The 19,727-nt window shown below is 41.8% G+C and overlaps 1 protein-coding gene across 4 annotated transcripts in view; it reads right to left on the bottom strand.

Annotated features, from left to right (window-relative positions):
* The window catches only part of RASAL2 (RAS protein activator like 2), a 191,257-nt gene that overhangs the window by 95,419 nt on the left and 76,111 nt on the right, over nucleotides 1-19,727 (bottom strand). For all 4 annotated transcript variants that reach the window (XM_049808232.1, XM_049808234.1, XM_049808235.1 and 1 more), the window contains exon 2: nucleotides 8,981-9,108. In XM_049808232.1, the coding sequence (XP_049664189.1) occupies nucleotides 8,981-9,108 (128 nt within the window). The remainder of the gene's footprint in view (nucleotides 1-8,980; nucleotides 9,109-19,727) is intronic.

Raw genomic sequence — 19,727 nt, 5'->3', positions numbered from 1 at the left:
AATGCCTGCCCTTACCACACAATTCCTGAGGCTCTGCGGGCAAGCACTGCAGTGGTGAGGAGCGTTAGTGCACATGCAGCCCGGAGAGGGCTGCATGCAGGTGTGCAGCAGCCTGCGCTCCAGAGGTATCAAGTCATAACACAGCCGACCCATCTGACTAACGAGGCGGTCCTGCCTTTTCAAACTGCTTCTCCAGTGCCAGACCCATTGCTAGACAGCCTTGTCCACTTCCATGCTGGGAAAGTCAGGCAGAGGCTGCTGGTCAGATGGTTACATGCGAAACTTTGAGATTACAAAAGCATTTCTGCAGTCTCAGCACACATTCAGTGATCAGCTACAGCATGTCAGAGAAAAATGGACTTTCTGCTGGTCATATTGGGCACATGGAGAAAGGGGATATCTTCTATCATTAAGTCAAACTCATCCTATAAGTGGGACCTCAGAAGGCTCTAAGAAAGGCTTGGGGTCCTCACTATTTCATAGTAATAAAATTCTGTATGCTAATTCTCTTTAAAAGTACTGAATGTATAAAGATCTTGTTTTTCTTCTGAAATATTGGCAGAACTTGACCCCTCAGTGTTTGCCCCCGCCCCCCAAGCTTGCCTTTAAACACTTGGCTGGACAACTGCATTTTGCTAGAGAGGGCCTTATGCTGGAAAAAAAAGTGGTAAGTTATGCTACCTATCACTACAGCTGCAGGGCATTTAGACAACAGCCAAGAGCTCTAAAAGAGCCTAAGCAATACAGTCTCCTTGCCCCACAGCACATATGTCTGGGAACAAGAAACGAGCCTGAGGGACTCCTAATCCAATCCCCCAAAATGTACAAAGGGATCTGGAGGATGAGTACCCAACTACTTCATGAATTTATACAGACACCTTTGTGCATCCTGGTTTTGTTTACATGATCAGCATGGGTTAATTCAAGCATCAGTTACTTTGCATACAGAAAGGCAGACAGACAAAACCTTCAGACAGCTACCTGCTCGCAAGAGGTGCAATCCAGATTACCACAGCCTGCACAAAACATCCTTCCAACAAGAAGACATTGATTCCAGTATGAGGAAGACATCCTTCATTCTACCCTTCTGAAGAACATACACATTGATCTGAAGAGGTTAAAAGACAGCAGAGATCCTTCAAGCTGGTGAAAGGCTGGTCACCAAAGATGGAGACTGAGCGGGAAAAACACGTCTCCAGAACCAAGCTACACGGGCTCTTGGCCCCATGGTAACCACTGTTTCGTTGACTGAGTCACTAACAAGGGGTGGGCACCTGGGGCCAGTAGTGCCTTATAGAGTATTTCTGGGGCCCATGCGCCCCAAAGAACTGGCACAGAAGGGGGCCAGAGAGCAGATGTGACGGTTGATTAACAAGTCCAGATAGTGCTTCTGTGTCTCAACAAGAGGATACTCCAACTGGGGAGCTAGGAATTCCCTGAGCCTGCTGGCTGGTCTGAGTCGCTTGTCTGAGGAAGCCATGCCCTGTGTCCTGCTGGCCTGCCTGATAAACATGGTTATGACTACGGTTTTGCAGGTTTTTATATGCTCAGATATTAAGTTTAGCTCCATGTTGGTGAATTACCGGATTTGCTGTCATTTCAACCTGGATAATTGTGCTACTGAGTTACTGCATTTCTTGTTGTTAGCCACCCAGATAATCGTACTCCTGATCTCTTTTTGTTACCGCAACATTATTTAGAGATAAATTGTTTATCCCTAAAGCTGTTGGTCTGGTGTCTGTTACCATATCTGGAAGCTGTAACTTTGTGGGGCCACCTTAAGCCCTTATATTCAGCAGTTGGAAGAAACCCCAGGGATGAGGGAGAGAGAGAGCATCAAGGGGCTTGAGGCAGGCACAACCCCTCAGTGCCCAAAACATCTCAGTGCACTTTTGAAGAGGACATTGGCTTCAACAGTACAACTCTGATACATACAATATGGCAATTTATTTTCATATAGCTATGTAAAAGACAGCTTGCAGCTAAAGGAATAGAAGCCCCTGTTATATTTCCTGTGCTGCTTATCCCTTTGCATCTTCAATCATACTCTGAAAAGTATTAATAGCAAACAAAAAGATATTATTAATTTGTACTGAAGGTTGTAAAAGATGTACAAGATACTGTACTATTTTAGAAACAGGCTGTGCTACAATGGCTCTCACGAACTAGTTGTGGCACTTCCTGACTTTTAAGCACTTAGCATTCTCTTAAGGTCATTTCTTTTAATGCTATTTGTTACTATGCTAGTCTATTTGTCTCCTTCAAACAGTGCTCATTTTTCAAAACAAGTATCCCAAATCCCTTGTGGTTATTCTGTTAAGGCTACTTTCTTTTCTGGTAGATTTTTACAGCAGGTCCTTTGCCAAACGATCTCCGTGCGAGAACACATTAGGAAGTTAAGCAGAGACTAATTTTGTTAGTTTATGTCACGTTCATTCAATCAAGTTCACAGATTTTCAGTTTTCACCTGGAGGCTCTATTTAGTCTTACTCCCTTCTAAAGGCTCTTCTGCTCCACCGCCTCTTCTGCCTCTCCTGATTTCCTCCAGAGCATTTTTTGGTGGGATGCTGCAAGCTGTATTTCCAGAACAGCTATTACCAATCACACAACACACCTGCTTCAGCACACCTTAAAAGCATCAAGCTACGACCCTGTGATCCTCCGTTCGCAGTGAACTTCTTGTATCTACACCTAACTGCTAGCTCTATACCAATACAGCTCCTGCAGGGTAGACTTCTCCACTATTAGATTTTTTTAACTGAGAAATTAATATAGCCCCTTTTCTTTCAATTACACCTCTTCAGTATCTGTGTGTGCTTTCAGACATGGGATGACAGAAACATTCTTTTAATCCACTGATGCGAAAAAAAGCAGTACTACCACCCTGATAACAGTGTATATAACAACAGTGACGATAGCCAAGAGGATGCCATGGATGTACTGACTTGCTGCTGAGGGTGAGGAGGAGAATGATGATTGAGGCCAGGCTGTCCTTTGTGTCCTTGGGAAAAGCAAACAAGCTGCAGCACACCGGAGTTGGTGTCAAAAACAAATCTACTTCTGCATACCAGAGATAGGATTTATCTTCAAAGAGGAACTGAGCCATTAACAGGAAGACTGTCTGAGAGCTCAGGTCCTAATTCTGGGTCACTTAGCCTTTTGTACTTAACATTTGTCCAGACTAGGAAAACACAGTTAGACTGCACACTAAAAAAAGGTTCATTGGTGTAGCTATGTTCTTCTAGTGCAGTACAGTCCACACCAGCAAAAAACTGGCTTTTGTTAGAGTATTTACAGTGGCTTGAGAAAAAAATTATGCTGTTTGTTTCACTCAGTAATTCCATAAACTGTGTAAGGAACAACATTTTAATGCTACATAGCTTGATCTACACCAGAGAATATACAAACATCCCACAATTTTGTGGACAAGATTAAAGTAGCACAGTAGCTAAAAAAGATCCCCCCTTAATTCTGACTTAAAAGTGCTGTGTTATTTTAAGTAACAATCCTCCAAAACCATAGTCTCAGTCTATACTGACAAAAAAGTAACTAAATCCAGGACTGCAGGACCAGTATTTATTTCTTAGCATAAGATCAGCCTGCTCTTAAAAAATACAGCTTCATGAACATGCAAAATGAGCTTGGTCATCAGCTCTGCATCTCTTGGGGCTGGACATGTTTTTAGAAAGGTATATAAACTGCTCTGTGGTAGCTCAAACGGATTCAAAGATTGGGTGGCATTGGAACACAAGCAGGCACACAAGTAAATATCACATAAACATCAAGCCAGACATCAGCAATCTTCCCAACCCTCCTCCAGCCCCTGCCACTGCAGCAAGCAGTTCAGCAAAGGATCGAAGAGAATGACAAAGTCTTGCAGAGTCAGGACTCTAATGGCAATTTCGGCTTTCAGCTTTTTTTTTTTTTTTTTTTTTTTTTCCCTCCATCCAGCTTTGTTATCCTGTTCTTTGCCCTGCTGAGACTTTCACCAACCTGGGAATTGTCCGACCCTCAGCTGATGTGTTGAAGCTGCTGGTTCAGGGCTGGACTCCAAGCAGTGTAACTGTGGGATAACAAGGTACGCAGGGACAGTCCAAATCCTGATAATTTTGGCAACCTCAACAATTTTGATCATATGCCACCCTTCAATGGCAAATTTCACAGTTTAACAAGGACGGGTTCAGAGCTCGGACTCTAAAATCTTGAAAAGCATCACAGCTCACCTGCCACTGAACATGCTTTTTAAGTATAAAAAGCCTGTATTTGGGATTTCTAATAGTTTGATAATGAAGAGATTTCAGAAGAAATAGGAGTAAGAACTTTACAAGCATTTAATGCCTCTTAAAGTCAAACTGAGCTAGGCTCTTTTAAAAAAAGAGACAGGAAAAAAGGTTTCTTCATTGCAGATAGATTTTTCAAGATTGGAAAGACTGATTCAGGACAAAAACTTGAGAACTTGCAATCTCTTCTGAACTAATAGTCAGGAAGTTTGGAATCATGTCAACAAAATAGTTAAATAATTAATTTTAATTTCTACCTTTCTCCAGAAAGTTATAAGCTGGCTAAAATTCTGACAGAGAAATCTACTTTAAACATGTTGACAACTAACATTTCTTTGGGCTTTTGGAAAATAAATAATTAAAGTCATTTGAGAATTGAAGCAAATCTTTTCTTACAACTGGGTTCAGCTTTGACAAACTCCTATTTACAGGTAAAATATATTTGCTGTAAGATACCAATGTGACAAGTCTTTTGGGAATGGCAGTGGGTGTTACTGAAGAACCTCCCCTGGGGCCCCCAAGCAGCAGTGTTTGCTTTTGCTATTTTCTCTTGGGATAACCACTGTTCCTCCACTATTGGTGTCAGTCACAGGAGATGTAAGAGTAGGAAAATACATCAGAGATGTCCTGCTACTGGCCTCTGTCACCAGCACCAATAAGTAGTACATCTTGTCACAGTGAATGTAGGTCTCTACTATCCTTTGCCCGTGATTAAAACCACCTCTAAATCCAAGAAGGAAGATGAGGTTTTGGGTGCAGGAAGGAAAAAGGAAATGTCTAACACAGTGAAAAGCTTTGTTCATCTTCATTTCCAACTGAACACAAAATTAGAAGATTCTGCAGGACAGCAGCCAAGTTACAGACAAAGACTAACTAAAAAGCAGCCCAAAACCAGATGCAGCTATTTGTCACATCCCTCATGAAAGTGCTCTGCAATGGATTATCTATCTGAAACTGCTCTTCATAAACACTAACTCATTCCCTTTCCCTGTTTAAATGGCACTGATTTTGCAGACACTTTTACTGTGCTCTTACCCTATGGAACAGGTTTCACAAATGATGAAAATACCTACACCTTCCTGACAGTGGGGAACTATTTTCCTCGTAGAAAAAATACCTGATTTGTAAGTGAATCAATCTAGACCTGTTGTCCCAGTCTTGGAAGATGCTGCTAGATATTACCACACCATGATATGTAGTAGTAATTGCACATCTCCTGTCACTCATGACTCCTTATTTGCTAAGTCATCACTCACATCCCTACAGGGATTCATTTCCTTTCTACTTATTTTTTGGGCACCAATCTCTTCCCTTCATTAATAATCTTCATTCTTCAGTCTCACCTATTTTCATTTTATGAGGTTGACAAGGTGTCAAGTAATTAAGATTTTTCTACACTGCACAAGGTGATACCATCAGACCATTTTTGTCTGAGTAATTACAGATCTTTTGGGATCAAGTTGTACCTCAAAATTTCTCCGATTTCCAACTTACTCCTGTGCTTGCACAGCACAAAATCTCTCTTGCACGTTCTCTATCCAAACTGCCTTGACAATAATTCCATAGTGGTGGCATGTTATAAGAAAAGAGTTTTCTTACTACTCTGTTTATTTCTGTACTGTTCCCTCAGTCTTAAAAATCTGTGCAATTCATAATGCTCTATTTTAACAGCATTAACTGAAAGAAACCAAACTTAGCAATATACCCCAAACAATTAAGACATCTTTCATTTACCTGTTTGCATTTTGTATATGTTTTCCTACTTTTTGGCTTTGACATACATACTTGCATAATGATTTCACAAAGTATTATAAACATCAAACATTTCTGTTCCCTTTTAATTTCACACAGGCTAAGCTTCTTGAATTTTTATTCCATGAAGTAACAAAGCAGATGCACAAAGAATAAAATGAGATGCTTCAGACTCACAGTTTTCAAATTACACCAGCCTTGTGATGATGCGAGTGCTCCCTTTCGGCTGCCAGGGCACTCTTCTGTTAACATCTCTTCCCTCTTCCACCACACCCACCCCCTTACTGATGGGTATTCATTCTGTCCCTCACATTGTTTCTAAGATCCTCTTCAGCTGTCCGAAGAAATTCTGACCTACCCACTCTACCAGCAATTTCCATATTCAGAGCAGGAACCTCTCCATCTTCAGCTCCTGTTGCCTATCACATCATTTTGGGTTAATAAAAAACCTCTTCCAGCATCACCTTTCCAATAATTTTACTCTAAACATAATCTTCAACCTTCTTTAAGTAACCTCCCTCTTCCTCATTCACCTGGTCTTTTGCTTAGGCTCCCTATACCTGTGGTCCCACCCATGGGCTTTTTTTGATTCCCCTCCTACATACTTTTCAATCATTATGCTCTTCCCAAGCATTTCTCCCCATTGCTGCCTTAGGCCTGTGTTCACTCTTACTTCTAGATCACATCTCATAGAGCCTCTTTCGGCTCTGAATGACTTGCCAAGTAAAATTTAACCAAGTCGCCTCCCCTTCCCTTTCTCATGAAAGCTACAATGGATACTTCTATTTCAGAAAAAAATTAGAAGAAGGTGCAAATCTGGACCATCAGCTCTGTGTCTCTCTGTTAACTGGCTGTTCTACTCCTATATGTTTCGTGTTTCTACAAGTGATTCTATGTACACTGCCATGTATACAGACTCAGAAGCTAAACAAGCTTTTATTTTCCTACCGACTCTCCAAGGAGTTCCCTTTTTCCTTTCACTTAACAGCAGTCCCAAATTACTTGAAAATCAGAATGGCAAATCTGACTCCAGCTACTAGCTCCTGAAACAAATCACATTATCAGCATGTGGAGTCACACCTGCACCAAAGGCATGTCTGCTCGGCCCATCTACATGCAGCATTTCCCAAAACAAGTTATTTCTCATTGTGATAGTGCGGGCAGGCTCCTTTGAGAGCACACTGCAAAGATTTACTCTGCTGCTCAATTTTTTGGGGTTACTGCTGTATTTAAAACCTCAGGCTCTGTATAGCCTGATACTGAATTTCTCCAGCTTCTGACAAAAAAAAAAAGAGTGTATTTAAACATAGTATATAATGACTTAATACACCAGTGATACATCAGACTTCCCATATTTACTCCTCAGGATCTAAGCAAAAGACTCATCTTACTCCCAGTAAAATGCTTTTAACTGTATGCAGTAGGAGAAATTAAGAACCCATAAGTGCATGATTACCACCTTCAGAAAATGACTTGTGATATAAACCAGTGTTGTTTTCAATTACATTTCTTTAATGAGATGCATCCTTTTAGCCCAGCTGTGCTGGTACAGTATAGTTTTAGGAATAATTCTCACATGTCCTTAAGTTTCTTCAGTATATACTTTAATTCCTTAGGTGACAGTCCTGTCAGACTAGAAAAAGAACTACATAGTAAACAAACATCATGATATGGGCCTTCCATTTTCCCTGCGTTTGATCACCTCTCCCATGCATTAGCATTGATGTTGTTCCCTTCTAATAACTCAAGTCCTGCTCTAAACCATTTTCTCCTACACTCCCTATGCAATGAAATATTTCAGCCCTTGTAAATAAACCTGATCACAGCTGAAGATGAATAGTATTTAGTGCTACATCAGAAACAGGTCTCATACTCCCAGCCTGTACACAGCCGTGCACAGAAGCTTCAAAAGAATCAAGAAAACCCCCAAAAATTCAGGCCCTCTCCAAATGTAGGAAACCATGGTATTAGACTCAAATTCATGGGCATTTATATGTGTTAAAACCTAGTAATTTGAAAACATTCCTATTTTATAGCTCCTCCTGAAATACTTATTTTTAAGCAGGGTAAATCTACACCAGAATAATTAAACAAACAAACCCAGGAGCATTATCAAATGCTTCTAAAGCTCATGTGTTCGTGACAGTCTATAGACATCAAAGATCACAAGAAAAAACATATCGTAGTGTAGTCTAGGAGAAGGGAATTATCAGCATTTGCTTGTTCAGTATTTCAATCAACTAAAACATGCCTATTCTTTACCATATTGACACTACCTTCATGGTAAGGCACAATGCCAAGTACTACATGCTATATACACAGAGACTAATTTTATAATTAAAGCAAAGATGGTTGCAATAGCTTTGAGTATCCATGCCAAGGGGCACCCAATCTTCCTTGCTGCATTTAGCAAGAGAGGGCAAACCTCTGTCTCAAACAACTTACCTTGTGACTGCAGCAAGGTTGATTGTACAGTGTGAAGGTTGCACACACGTCCTGTGCCCAGCGCTCCCATACAGACACAAAAAAACCCCTTTTCCCCCACCTTTACTGCACTTTTCCCTACCTTTATGTCTGCACTGACATGAGGAGGTAGGTTTACATAGCTGTGGTGGCTTTAACTACCATTAAAAGCAGCAATAACATCGGAAGATGTAGTGGCAGACTTAAATGCAGGCTGTAAAACTCCAAGAGGGAGTTTTGGATGCACACAGTTTGCTGTCACCTCTTCCATGCAACTGGCATCTGGGCCAGCAGGATTATAACTGTGCGTGCCATGCCATCCATACGCAGAATAGGTTAGCTCCCCTTCCCCCCCCGCCCCCGCCTTTCACACATTTCATTAAACTTGTGAACAAAATAAAGGGGAGATGAAAAAAGCTGCCTTCCTGTTTTACCACTAAAGGCCAAAAGGTAAATCCTGAGTGGCCAACGTGAGCTTCTCTCACCTCTTTTTCCCTGTTGAGCAGCACCAGCTGGCTGTCCGTCAGGATGCAGTATTTCCTCTCCCATGTTGTCGTTTCAGTGTAGGGAGACTGGCCGCAGGACAGTCTGTGTGTTGGTGGCCCTTTCACATCTGCAAAGAGAAAACCATGACACCAGAATGATTAGCATGTGTCATTAACCACCTTCTTTGCTTTTGCTGTTCTGCAGCTAGATGTGAACCAAAACTGCAATCTGTACTTAGCAGGGCCTGTTTCAGGATATTAAAAGACAAAATGCTAATCCTGGGATGCACCCATGTGGAACGCTACATATACACTATGAATACTTATTTATCTATAGCATGACTTACAAAAATGGCAATACCCAAGATGAATATAAATGTCTTCGTCAAAGAGTGAAATATAATTAAAAGAAAAGACCAAAAGCTCTATGCAAACTTCATCTTCCCTCCACTCCCTTCTCAAAAACGTGGTTAAATGGGTAGGGCCCTGAATGTACCTTAAATCTTAATAAACTAGATTATTTGAGACTAAGGATAGAAAGACATAGGAAGGAAGATGTGGACCAAGGAAGGCAGGCTTTAAGAAGGGAGGGAAAAATTCAAAGGGATGGGCATTTAATGGAGAAGGGCTTACTATCATCTTTTGGTAGGGATGCTATTTGATTAAATTGTGACAAATAGGAGTCTTCCAGCATTTTCATTTAGCCACAGCCACTATAGTGCCAAAACTCAAACAAAAAAAACATCCAACCAAACAAACCCAAAACCAAACCAAAATCCAACTTGTTTGGCTCCCAGTGCTGATCTTTTAAAATTTATTTTAAAATCAATTTCCCTTAAGTCTCTCAGGCTTGAGCTACATATCACATTGTGCCTTTTACTACTAAGTTTTTCTCCGAGACTTGGAAAGGAAAGCACACGAACAAGTGCAGCAGACAGACTTCGCTGCCAAGCAGCTAAGCTCAAAAGCAGAGAAAGCCGTGGAGCAGCAAGGTACTCTGTCAGTGCTATAAGAAGACTGGGTGCAAAGAAGGCTGCCCTGGGAATTAAGTGTGCAGTCAACTTACAAAAATCTCTCTACAGGAGACAGAAATGCTATATGAATAATAGAAAAAGGGATGTACACAACAGAGCCATGGGTAGCCCAATTTATACAAACTTAGAAAAGTTTCAAGTCATCTCTTTCTAAAGTTTTGAGAGTAAGTTCTCATTGCTTTATAACATTAAGTTTTGGGTTTACCTTGCACTCTAGTTTTATACAACTTTACCTGCAAAAAAATCAGCCATTCTCAATGTATACACTGTAGATTCCTGAAGTCCCTGAACTACCTCTAAGGGGTCTAAAATAGAAACTGCATCAGGGGCTTGCTGCATAGGAGTCCAGGACCTCCTTCAGCTGTTTCAGGAGACCATGAGGCAAAATGATCATTTAAAACCAAAGTGTTTTGTAACGTTAGCTTCCTTTTAGTACACATACTAATAACCCAGTGCTTGCACAGAGCTAAGCACAGATGCTTCTTGTAGCTTCTACCCAGCTTCACCACTAGAGGCCAGCGAATCCTCAAACACCCAGCACCTTCCCAGCTGCAAGGAACAGTGCAAGTCCAAACACAAGCATTAAACGTTGAGTAATGAACCCCTCCAATTGACTTCACTCCTTGCAGACCCTGTGTATGCCAAATCCCACCTAATTATTAAAAAAGCTGCAACATCTTCACGCTCTTTTCCTGCGTATAAGCACCTTTGCCTCCGCATTGAACGGAACATGTCAACTTCTGAAGCTGGAGAATTAACTTGAAAAATGGCTTTCAGTACCTAGTTCAATCTCACGTTGCATTAGGATTTTTGTGATTGTTCAGCAGAATGCTTGAAACAGGCAATCTGATACCTTTAAGCAAGAAAAAGAAGACGACTGCATGGTTCCTACTACTCTGAATAATAAATGCATCTTTGCTCCCTTAATTTCAGGTGAGATAATTCAGGGAAGAAGCTGAGATTCAGAATCAGGCTCCACAGTTACCTCTCCTAACAAAGCTTGGTTTCCAAGAGTGACAAGCAATGCTGTGTGTCTAAAAATTGCCCAAAACTCTACTTTGGCATAAGCATAATCTCTGTGATGCAAAAGTGCACTTGTGCAAACTCCTGGAGCCCAACAGACTCTCTCACAAGGTACGTATTTGTCCCTCTTATAGAAATTAACCCTCCAGGTAGATTTTTGGCACAACTTCAACTCACATTTATCATGGTGTCCAACCAAACACCTAACCAGATGCAAAATAAAACCACTGTTGCTCCTGCTTAGACCTTGGTTTCCCAAACAGCCGCACATGAACCCTACCCACACCTAAGCAAGACAAACCTACAAGCAACGAGCTAACAGAGGGAAAATGAGCAAGAAGGAGGAAGCCATGGGCTCCCAGCATGAGCGTTCAACAGAAATGTGAAGACCAGAGCTCTGGGGATCTAGTCTCTTGAGTAATGAAAGCACATGATAAATCACCAAGGGGAAAAAAGGATGAAGGTGTGCCCCATCCTGCTCATGTGCGTGGGCTAGCAGCAAGAGAGTGCCTCCAGCTGCTACGCTGAGTGATAACCAAGTAAACTACATTTTGAACTGCTAATAGACTTTCTCATGGCAACAGAAAACCCTTCTGGACCATTAGCTCCAATGCAGAATCTACAGTCACAACTCGCCCAGCACTGAAAGACTTTTGCATTACAATTTCTACTAACTACAAGCCTTGGCAGGGTACCATCCAACAGATCTATAGGCTGCACAAAGGAATTAAAGAACAGAACAACTTCTTCCACTGCAATAACAACTCCAGGACTTAAGTGAGTCATCAGGCACTGCGGGCCAGCCATGGCTCTGCTGCCAAGTGGGTTGGCTATGTCAGAACAGCTTTCCACAGGCTGCTGGCAGTAACATGCCATCTCGGTGTTTGGAGCTGTCAATCACCACAAGAGAACACCACAGCATTAATATTTTGTGTTTGTATTGGTATCCTTTTGAACACGTCAGGACACAGCTCCACCACCCCTGCAAGCTGACCAAGTGCTCTCTTCAACAAAGAGCAGCAGTTGCAAGCTGGTTTTCTGATGTATCAGATCCTGTAACTTCAGTCTTCTCCCCGAGGCTGATGCTGAAAGCCCATCTTGCAAACTACGTGGATGCTGAATACATGTTACAAGAAAACTCTCTGCCACAAAAATTGCAGTGTAGCTTTGGTGCATTTGTCCCACCTATTTAATTATTTCTCAGCTAGCCTTTTTGCATGGTTGACCCCTTTGGAGCCTCTCACAACAGCTGTAACTTCAAAACTTACTCTGAAGTATGTTACCAGTTTAAAGTGAAGACTCTTTGGGACTTTACACAGTATCACATACACACTCAGTCGCTTCACAAACGCTGTTCTGCTTTCTGGTACTCTTCATCTTCAGTTTTCATTTTACATTCTTGGCTCCAACTTTTCACATGAATGTAATAAAACCCACTGACCTCTTCCACTAATGCCCCATAAAACTAATTTACCACCACTGTTTGAATTGCTATGGAGGTGAATGGCAAAAGTCCATGTGTAACTAGGACCACTTACACTTCTGGAAAGACCAAAAGTCAGGGCTGTCCTTTTTCACTTCGGGCCTACTATCCATCAGCTTGTACAGGAAGGCTTGTGCTTTGGGAGGTAACTCACCGATGAATGCAGTTTCAGACAGGAGTTGGAGGAGAGATCAGGGAAGTGTATCTGAAAGCTCTGAGTTTGCAGATGTTACATGTGGGATGGGCTCATGCAGCCACACACCTAAATATGCAAGTTCTGGTGACATAAGACTTCTTTCTCTGGTCTGATGCAATCCTTTCCATTCTGCATCATTACAATGAGGCATTCAAGCAAGCAGATCAGTTAGTCTACACACAGGATTAAAGGTCATGCCTTATGCGCCTTCAAATGCTAATATCAGTTAAATAACAGCTTGGAAAAAATCCCCTTCTTGGTGTATCCTCCCCTGCTGAACTGAGAAGAGCATCACTGCTCGCCTGCCACATCCGACATAGCTGAAGATTGGAAACTGCGTTGTTTTTCCTCAGGGCTCTGAAATGTCATTAGGCATGTTATAAATATCCACAAAGCTCCCTTTCTGTCAGCCAAATGACAACTTGTACCTTATTATTCTTTAAGTACAGAGCTTATTTAAAAAAAAAAAAAAAAAAAAAGGGGGGGGGGGGTAAGGAAAAAAAGTTCTGCCATAACCACATAACAATAAAAAGAAGTGTTGACTGGTGCAGGGCAAGGGAGCAAGGAAAGAAGCAGCCAGTGCCAAGCTGATCCCCACAGAAAGGCTAAGTGATTTTATGAAAACTGACAGCAGTTTTGCAGTATTTAGGGAGTAGTACTAGTGCTATCAGATGGGAACATTTCTGAATCTTCCATTGCAAGTATGCAACAATTCTTTTTTTTTAAATTCCAAATGCATTTTCAAGTGGAGAATACTTTCCAAAAAGCAGGCAATGGGCAGAATCAGAGAATTATTTCCAAGAGATGACAGGTGTTCCAGTGTCATTTAGTCCCCAACAGCTCTTCTACAACCAGAAGAGCAGCATCTTCTCTCCTCTTCAGAGCTAGTGAGAAGGACAGAATTAGCAGAAATCACGGCAACAAAACTACATTAAAGGTAAATTCATGCCTTTAGTCTCCTTGCCAAAAAGCACTCTCTACCTACCATCAATAAAAACACAGACATAAACCTCCATCCCAGTGATGACAAGAACACCCCTGGCATGTGTCAAAGCTCCTTTTCTGAACCACACTCTTCCTATGGTGAAATCACGGGCTTACTGAAGTACTTGCCAAATTTTCATCAACTTTATTAGAGTCTGTATTCTGTTCCTAGTATTTCCAATGAGGAGCTGCCAAGCAGCTGAGTAACTAATGTAGTGGCCAAGTTTGTATGCAGGGAGGATTTTTTTCCCCTGAAGAGAGATTAGTATAAGCCCTAACACCTTTTGACAACAGGTCTACTTGCCCAATGTCAATGTTTCCATCGTGTTTTATGTACTTACCATAGAGACAGGACTCAGAGAACTTTAGGTAAGTGCTGTCATCTGAGACCTTGTCACTACCCCAAGCCTACCCAGCTGTGCACGAGCATGCAGTCCAGTTCAAATAATCATCAGATTGAACCTTCATCAAGCAGTTGAACAGAAGCTGAAACAAGCCTTATTATTGACAGGAAGCTTCAAAGACAAATAGCAGTTAAAAGTCCTTCACTAAACTTATACCATCTCTAAAAGCTGATGAAGCTCATGATTCAAGGGAAAGATATGGCAGAAAGGGAAATACACTCTGTCTCAACATGTTCCATTCCCTTAAATCTGCATCTTGTAATAAGGCAGGATTTCCGCAAAAGAAGTCACTAATGCAAGTGAAAATAAACAGCAATAGCAGAGTTATGTGACATACAGCTGTGTGTGTATATGCAACTATTTCAGACAGCTGTGTGATGCTCAGATGAAGATCGGCAGGATCTGGATTTAAAACAGAAGAGAATTCAAGCACCACTGCCCTGAGAGCAGACACAGACGTCGGAGCAACCCTGGCTCAGCTAAAAGAGGGACAATGTCTCAACACTTACACAGAGCAGATGACGACAGAGGTCAGTTACTGAAGGTCTGCTCGGAAAAGCACAATCAAGACAACTTCCACTTTCTCTCATGCTGATATATATAGCTTTTGTTTACAGTTCTTAGTTCTCAAACCAACTCCCAGCCATACGCAATGGTTTCTGATCCAAGCAGAACTGCAGACAGACACTATCAGAAACAACTGTTCAAAGAAAACCTATCGTGATGCACAAATTCACTTGGGAGAAGGAGGGGACAGTCATCCTTCAAGTCTGTACAGACAACAAACACCATGTCCCACCACAGAACATACAACGCTCATGACTAGTTGTATAATACGATAAAGAAAATTCATCACATACTGTGTGTGGCAATTCAGAGACTCACATGCTACGGAGAAAACATGTCATTTAGGGCTGATTAATTCTTCTCTGAATCACAACACACTTAGAGGTATGTCCAGTACAAAATATAGAAATAAAACCATTAATCCTGCCATTTTATTTCAAATCACAACATGGGCAATGCCTGTAGATTTTCTAGGAAGCTTCTTGTAGCTACTGTGAGATATGGTATTGCTCACTTGCCCTTCTAAATCACTGTGTGGCACGGCTCCATTTCACTTAAGAGGTACCTACATTTTTGTGGTCAGCAACAGATCTCTCTGGTGAAGTAGGTGTTATTTTAAGTGTAGAAAGCATAAGCAGATCCTTTGGGATGACAGCCATGCTGTTTATGTAGGATGTTATTACAGAGGTAAGTATCTAGTGTGAATTCTTCCTGTTATATTCAATAGCTGCACTCAACAAACTTCATTACACATCCAACTACTAGCCCTCAATTCAGCTGAATCCAGTTGCTCTCCCCTGGCAGCTGCATGCAACGATTAACCAAATTCTTGTATGGAAACCTAATATCATGGGTAGGAGGTAAAGAAAGCTTAGTCAAACCATCAGATTTCAGAGATCTCAAAAGCTCTCATGCCAACTGCTTACAGCCAAAATGCAACCTGGAAAATCCATTCCGCATAGAATAAAGCCATAAAAGGTTTAAGTAGGTGAAAATGGTATTTCAGAAGCTGGTAGAAGCCATGATCAGCGCCATGACTTTCTCAGATTCCAATGCATTTGGCACTGCAATGCAAATTCTTCACTAGATCATTAATTTTTCTAGTATAGGCCAATCTTGCCAATCTAACCTATTAACTTTCCACTACTTTTTTATTGACTGGCAGTGATCAGGCATAGTCTAAAAACTGGTTTTCCATTATCCCAGTGGAGAACCTCATAAGCCACAGACAGATTCATGTAAAAACTGTTCAGTCAGGTGCAGTTTTCATGCCCTGCACCCTCATAAGAATATCACTGTGGCAATTTTTATGCTCATTGTGTGTGCTTCCATTTCCCTACCATCAGTATGCCGACTCTGGGTGAAAGAATCTCTTAAAATTTAGAGATGAGAAGTCTGAACGTATCTGCTGCTCACTGCTTACGGGTAAGGTTTTGAGGTTCTTGCCCTCCTCTGAATGAGGACTGTATGTCTCTTTCGCAAACAGATAAGGGCACAGCTTTTTTCCATCACCTGCTGGAAAGCTTTGATGAGATCTGTGATGGGGTGGGAGAAGGGTTGCCTTTCTGCTCTGAATTTCTCACATGCAGCAGTCTCACCTCAACACACAGAAAGCAAGATTCACCTTTAAAGCTCAAAGAGTGAGCACAACATTTTGTCCACTACCAGAGGTACCAGCCAGATTCTTAGATTTCCTAATTTTCTGCATTAAAAAAAAAAAAAAAAAAGTAAGAAGCAATTTTTATGTGGGAAGAGCTAAATCATCAGATGAGTGAACACCTAATAGCCAGCCAAGGGCTGTCTCCTTTGCAACCAGCGGGAGACAAAATACAGAATGCTACTGTTCAACAAGCTTGGCATGTCCCAGAAGAATGAGCTCTTGCTGTCTCTCCTCTCCATTGCTGACATCATTCCCACCCCTTCATTCCTTCCCTAGGAGAGATTTGGCTTGTTTGTACAGGAGACGGCCAGCAGTGAGCAAGGTACAGCAGGCTCGCTCCCCCAGCTGAGCTCCCGGAGGGCTCTGCCAATTTAACTTGGTCCTGAGTCAGTACATCTGCCCTGTACTTGCAACGTCACTACTTTGCCTATCAAAAGTTCAGCAGTTTTCACACCAAGGCTGAGACTATGGTAGAGATCCGCCAAGATTTCCCCTCTCATTTCCCCATAACACATGCAATTCAAAACCAAACCTTTCCCAAGACCTGTGCTAATAACACATTTACCACCCTCAGCCCCTACTATTTGCTAAAAGGTTTCAGTGTTCCCTGGTACCCGAGCATCCTGTGGAAGCTCAAGAGCACAAATTCAGTTAGGCCACAACCATGCAAGCAGTTTCACCGAGATTTTCTTTTCAAAAGGGAAAATCATGGAGTCACTCCAAAAAAGAAACCGCAAGTCTTAAAATCTTACGAGTAGTTTAGTGAGCAGATGCTGAGTGTGCCAACAGTCTCGAGCTTTCTTGCAAAGTCCTGAAAAATGAGAGCTAAGGAGCTAGCAGCAGAAGCAAAAATTAGGCATAAAGCTAAAATTGGCCTGGCAGGGTAATTCTGATTATAAAGCAGAAAGTTGCACCAGCTCGCTGTCACTGTGTAGCTTCTTTGAGCAAAAGGTGTGGGAGCTCTTAATAGCAGTTTAAAGCTGCCAATTAGCTTGAACACTGCTGAGCTCCTCTAAGCTTCTTATGTGCCGCGTAGCCGATTGCTAAACTTACAAAGGGTAATTGATCCTTGCTCCCCTCGGCTGTGCCTCTTTCTCTGTCCCTGTTCTCATGGTCTGTACCCAGCCAGGTTCACAAGAGACAGTGTGAAAGATGTGTCTATGGGGAGACAACAGCACCTTCTTGAATGGATCGGTGCCAGCAACCTCAAATCATGCAATCATCTGTGCACTTCGTAGCTCAACAAGCGGAACCAGAAAACACAACCCAATCAAGGTGGGGACCTTACAAAACACGCAGGTGCGCTTCATGCTCAGCCCAGCCTCCCATGCGCGCCTGCAAACACGCAGCTCATTGTGCAGCCTTGTAAATCTCATGACATCACCACAACAGAAGCTGCTATCTGTGTAAAAACCAATTTGGTTCCCAGGATACCTAGGATTTCAAATAACCCGCAGTTGCTCAAAGCCATTGCTGTGACCCTTCCTACAATGCTAAGCAGGGTTTTCCTTCCTTCTTATTCAGCTCTCATTCCCTGCCCAGGACCACTCATCTTTGCTCCTGAATATTAAGCACATTTTTCTCTCACAGTTAAATTCCCACTTGGCCTACAAAACCCTTTGGAATCTCAAAACAGAAATGGTTATTACAAACTTGTAGAGAGGATTATAAAAGATTACATGCCCCTATTACATAGCTGCCAAGTTCTGAGAAGATTCTCAAGTGACACTTCTCCCCAGAGCAAGGAGAGGCTTTAGTGAGAGGTTTAGGAAGTGGAAAATGGAGAATAGAAGAAAAGTTAATTATTCATAGGAGAAAAAAATCTGCAGTTTTTCCTCTTAATTTATGCATGGTCCTTTTCTTACCCAGTTCTATACCCTTTCCCCTGTTCTCTGTAATGCTTGCTCTCACCAACCCCTAATCTCCATCTTACAGCCTCTTCAGCACAGAGCATCCAGACTGGGCTGTTCCCTCTTAATTCTTTATTCTTTGCAAGCAGTGCAGGAAGAAGACTAGAGGAAAAGCATCCTGAACTTAAAAAGGACCTTGGCCCAAGGCAGCTGTGAAAAAAAACAAACAACCAAAACAATTTGAAAGCAAACACTGCTCAGTTCCTGAACCTTTTTTGTGCATAAAAATTGTACTTGTGTACTTGTGGTCAAAGCTAAACATACGTGTACCACAAGCAGTGCGCAGAGCTTGGCAAAAGCACCATTACCAAAGGTTCACAGACAGCTTTACCCCCCACCCTTGCCAAGAAGGCATCAACCAGCTGACATTCATCTGTCACAGACCATTTTCAAGAGAGCAAGACCCTTTTGCTTTCTTCTGCCAAGGAGGGAGGTATGGGAAGAGCAAAGGTAAAGAAGCATTTCTGTGGAGACAAAAACGAGCCACAGGAACAGACAAGGTGATGAGATAGTGACCACAAGTTCAAGTTGAACAACTGAAAAACAAACACACCGTCTTTCAGGCTTTCATGTGCAGTTTGAATTACACCAAGCAGGCTCTTTCTTTTACAAGCTTTCATCTTTGGCTTTTCTTCAAGAAAACCGATATTTTAATTGTCACTGATCTTAACAACCTCAGCCCACAAACTTAATTTCTCAGAGCAATGGCAGGGTTGCTGAATTCCCCTCCCCTTAAACCTACCTCTACAGAAACACAGCCCCTGTAGTCTCAAAAACCAACCCTCCCCGTGTGTGGTGGTTTAGATGGTGAGAGAGAAGAAAGGAAAAATAAAGAATTAAAAATAAATAAATATACAAATCACAAAGCTCTCATGTGATGCTCTCCCATACCTAGGAGTTTTAAATGCTCGGTCACCCTGCCATCACTGCACAGCCTGTTGCTGCTGTACTCTAAGCTATTTCCAATCTGAACGTTTCTTAAAGCCTGAGTATACATGAGTGATTAGGGGCTTCTTTTGGGTTGTTTTTTTTGCCTCGATAGATTTTTGGGAAAAGAGACTATAGGAGTTCCAACCACCGCTGATGTCTCAGACAGACAAATTTATTTCCCCTTGCCTAAGAGAGAGCTCACAGGACACTAAAATCTACTACAATAATGTGCATTTTTTTTGCATATTATCCAGGTCATTCAGGCTAAACTTAGCTTTCTTATTTTAACCACTTAAAGCAAATGACTTAGGGACCACCTCAAGGGATTCAAATATAATGTAAAAGAAGCCCTCCAGTATTCCCCATGCTATTTAAAAAGACCTAGTCTTGCTTCCTTCTGGCATCTTCAAAATGTTTTCAGATGAACCTGGAACCAGTTATTATACACCAATTTGTTGATTTGACCTACTTAAAAACAAAACCCCATACAAAAGCACCAGAACGCTCCTCATTCCATTTTTCTCCCTAACGTCTGAAAAGTCTTCATGCATCTCAG

Source organism: Accipiter gentilis, chromosome 8 (genome assembly GCF_929443795.1).
Source record: "Accipiter gentilis chromosome 8, bAccGen1.1, whole genome shotgun sequence".
NCBI lineage: Eukaryota > Metazoa > Chordata > Aves > Accipitriformes > Accipitridae > Astur > Astur gentilis.
Note: the sequence above shows the minus strand (reverse complement) of the source record. Positions and strands in the feature narration are given on the sequence as shown.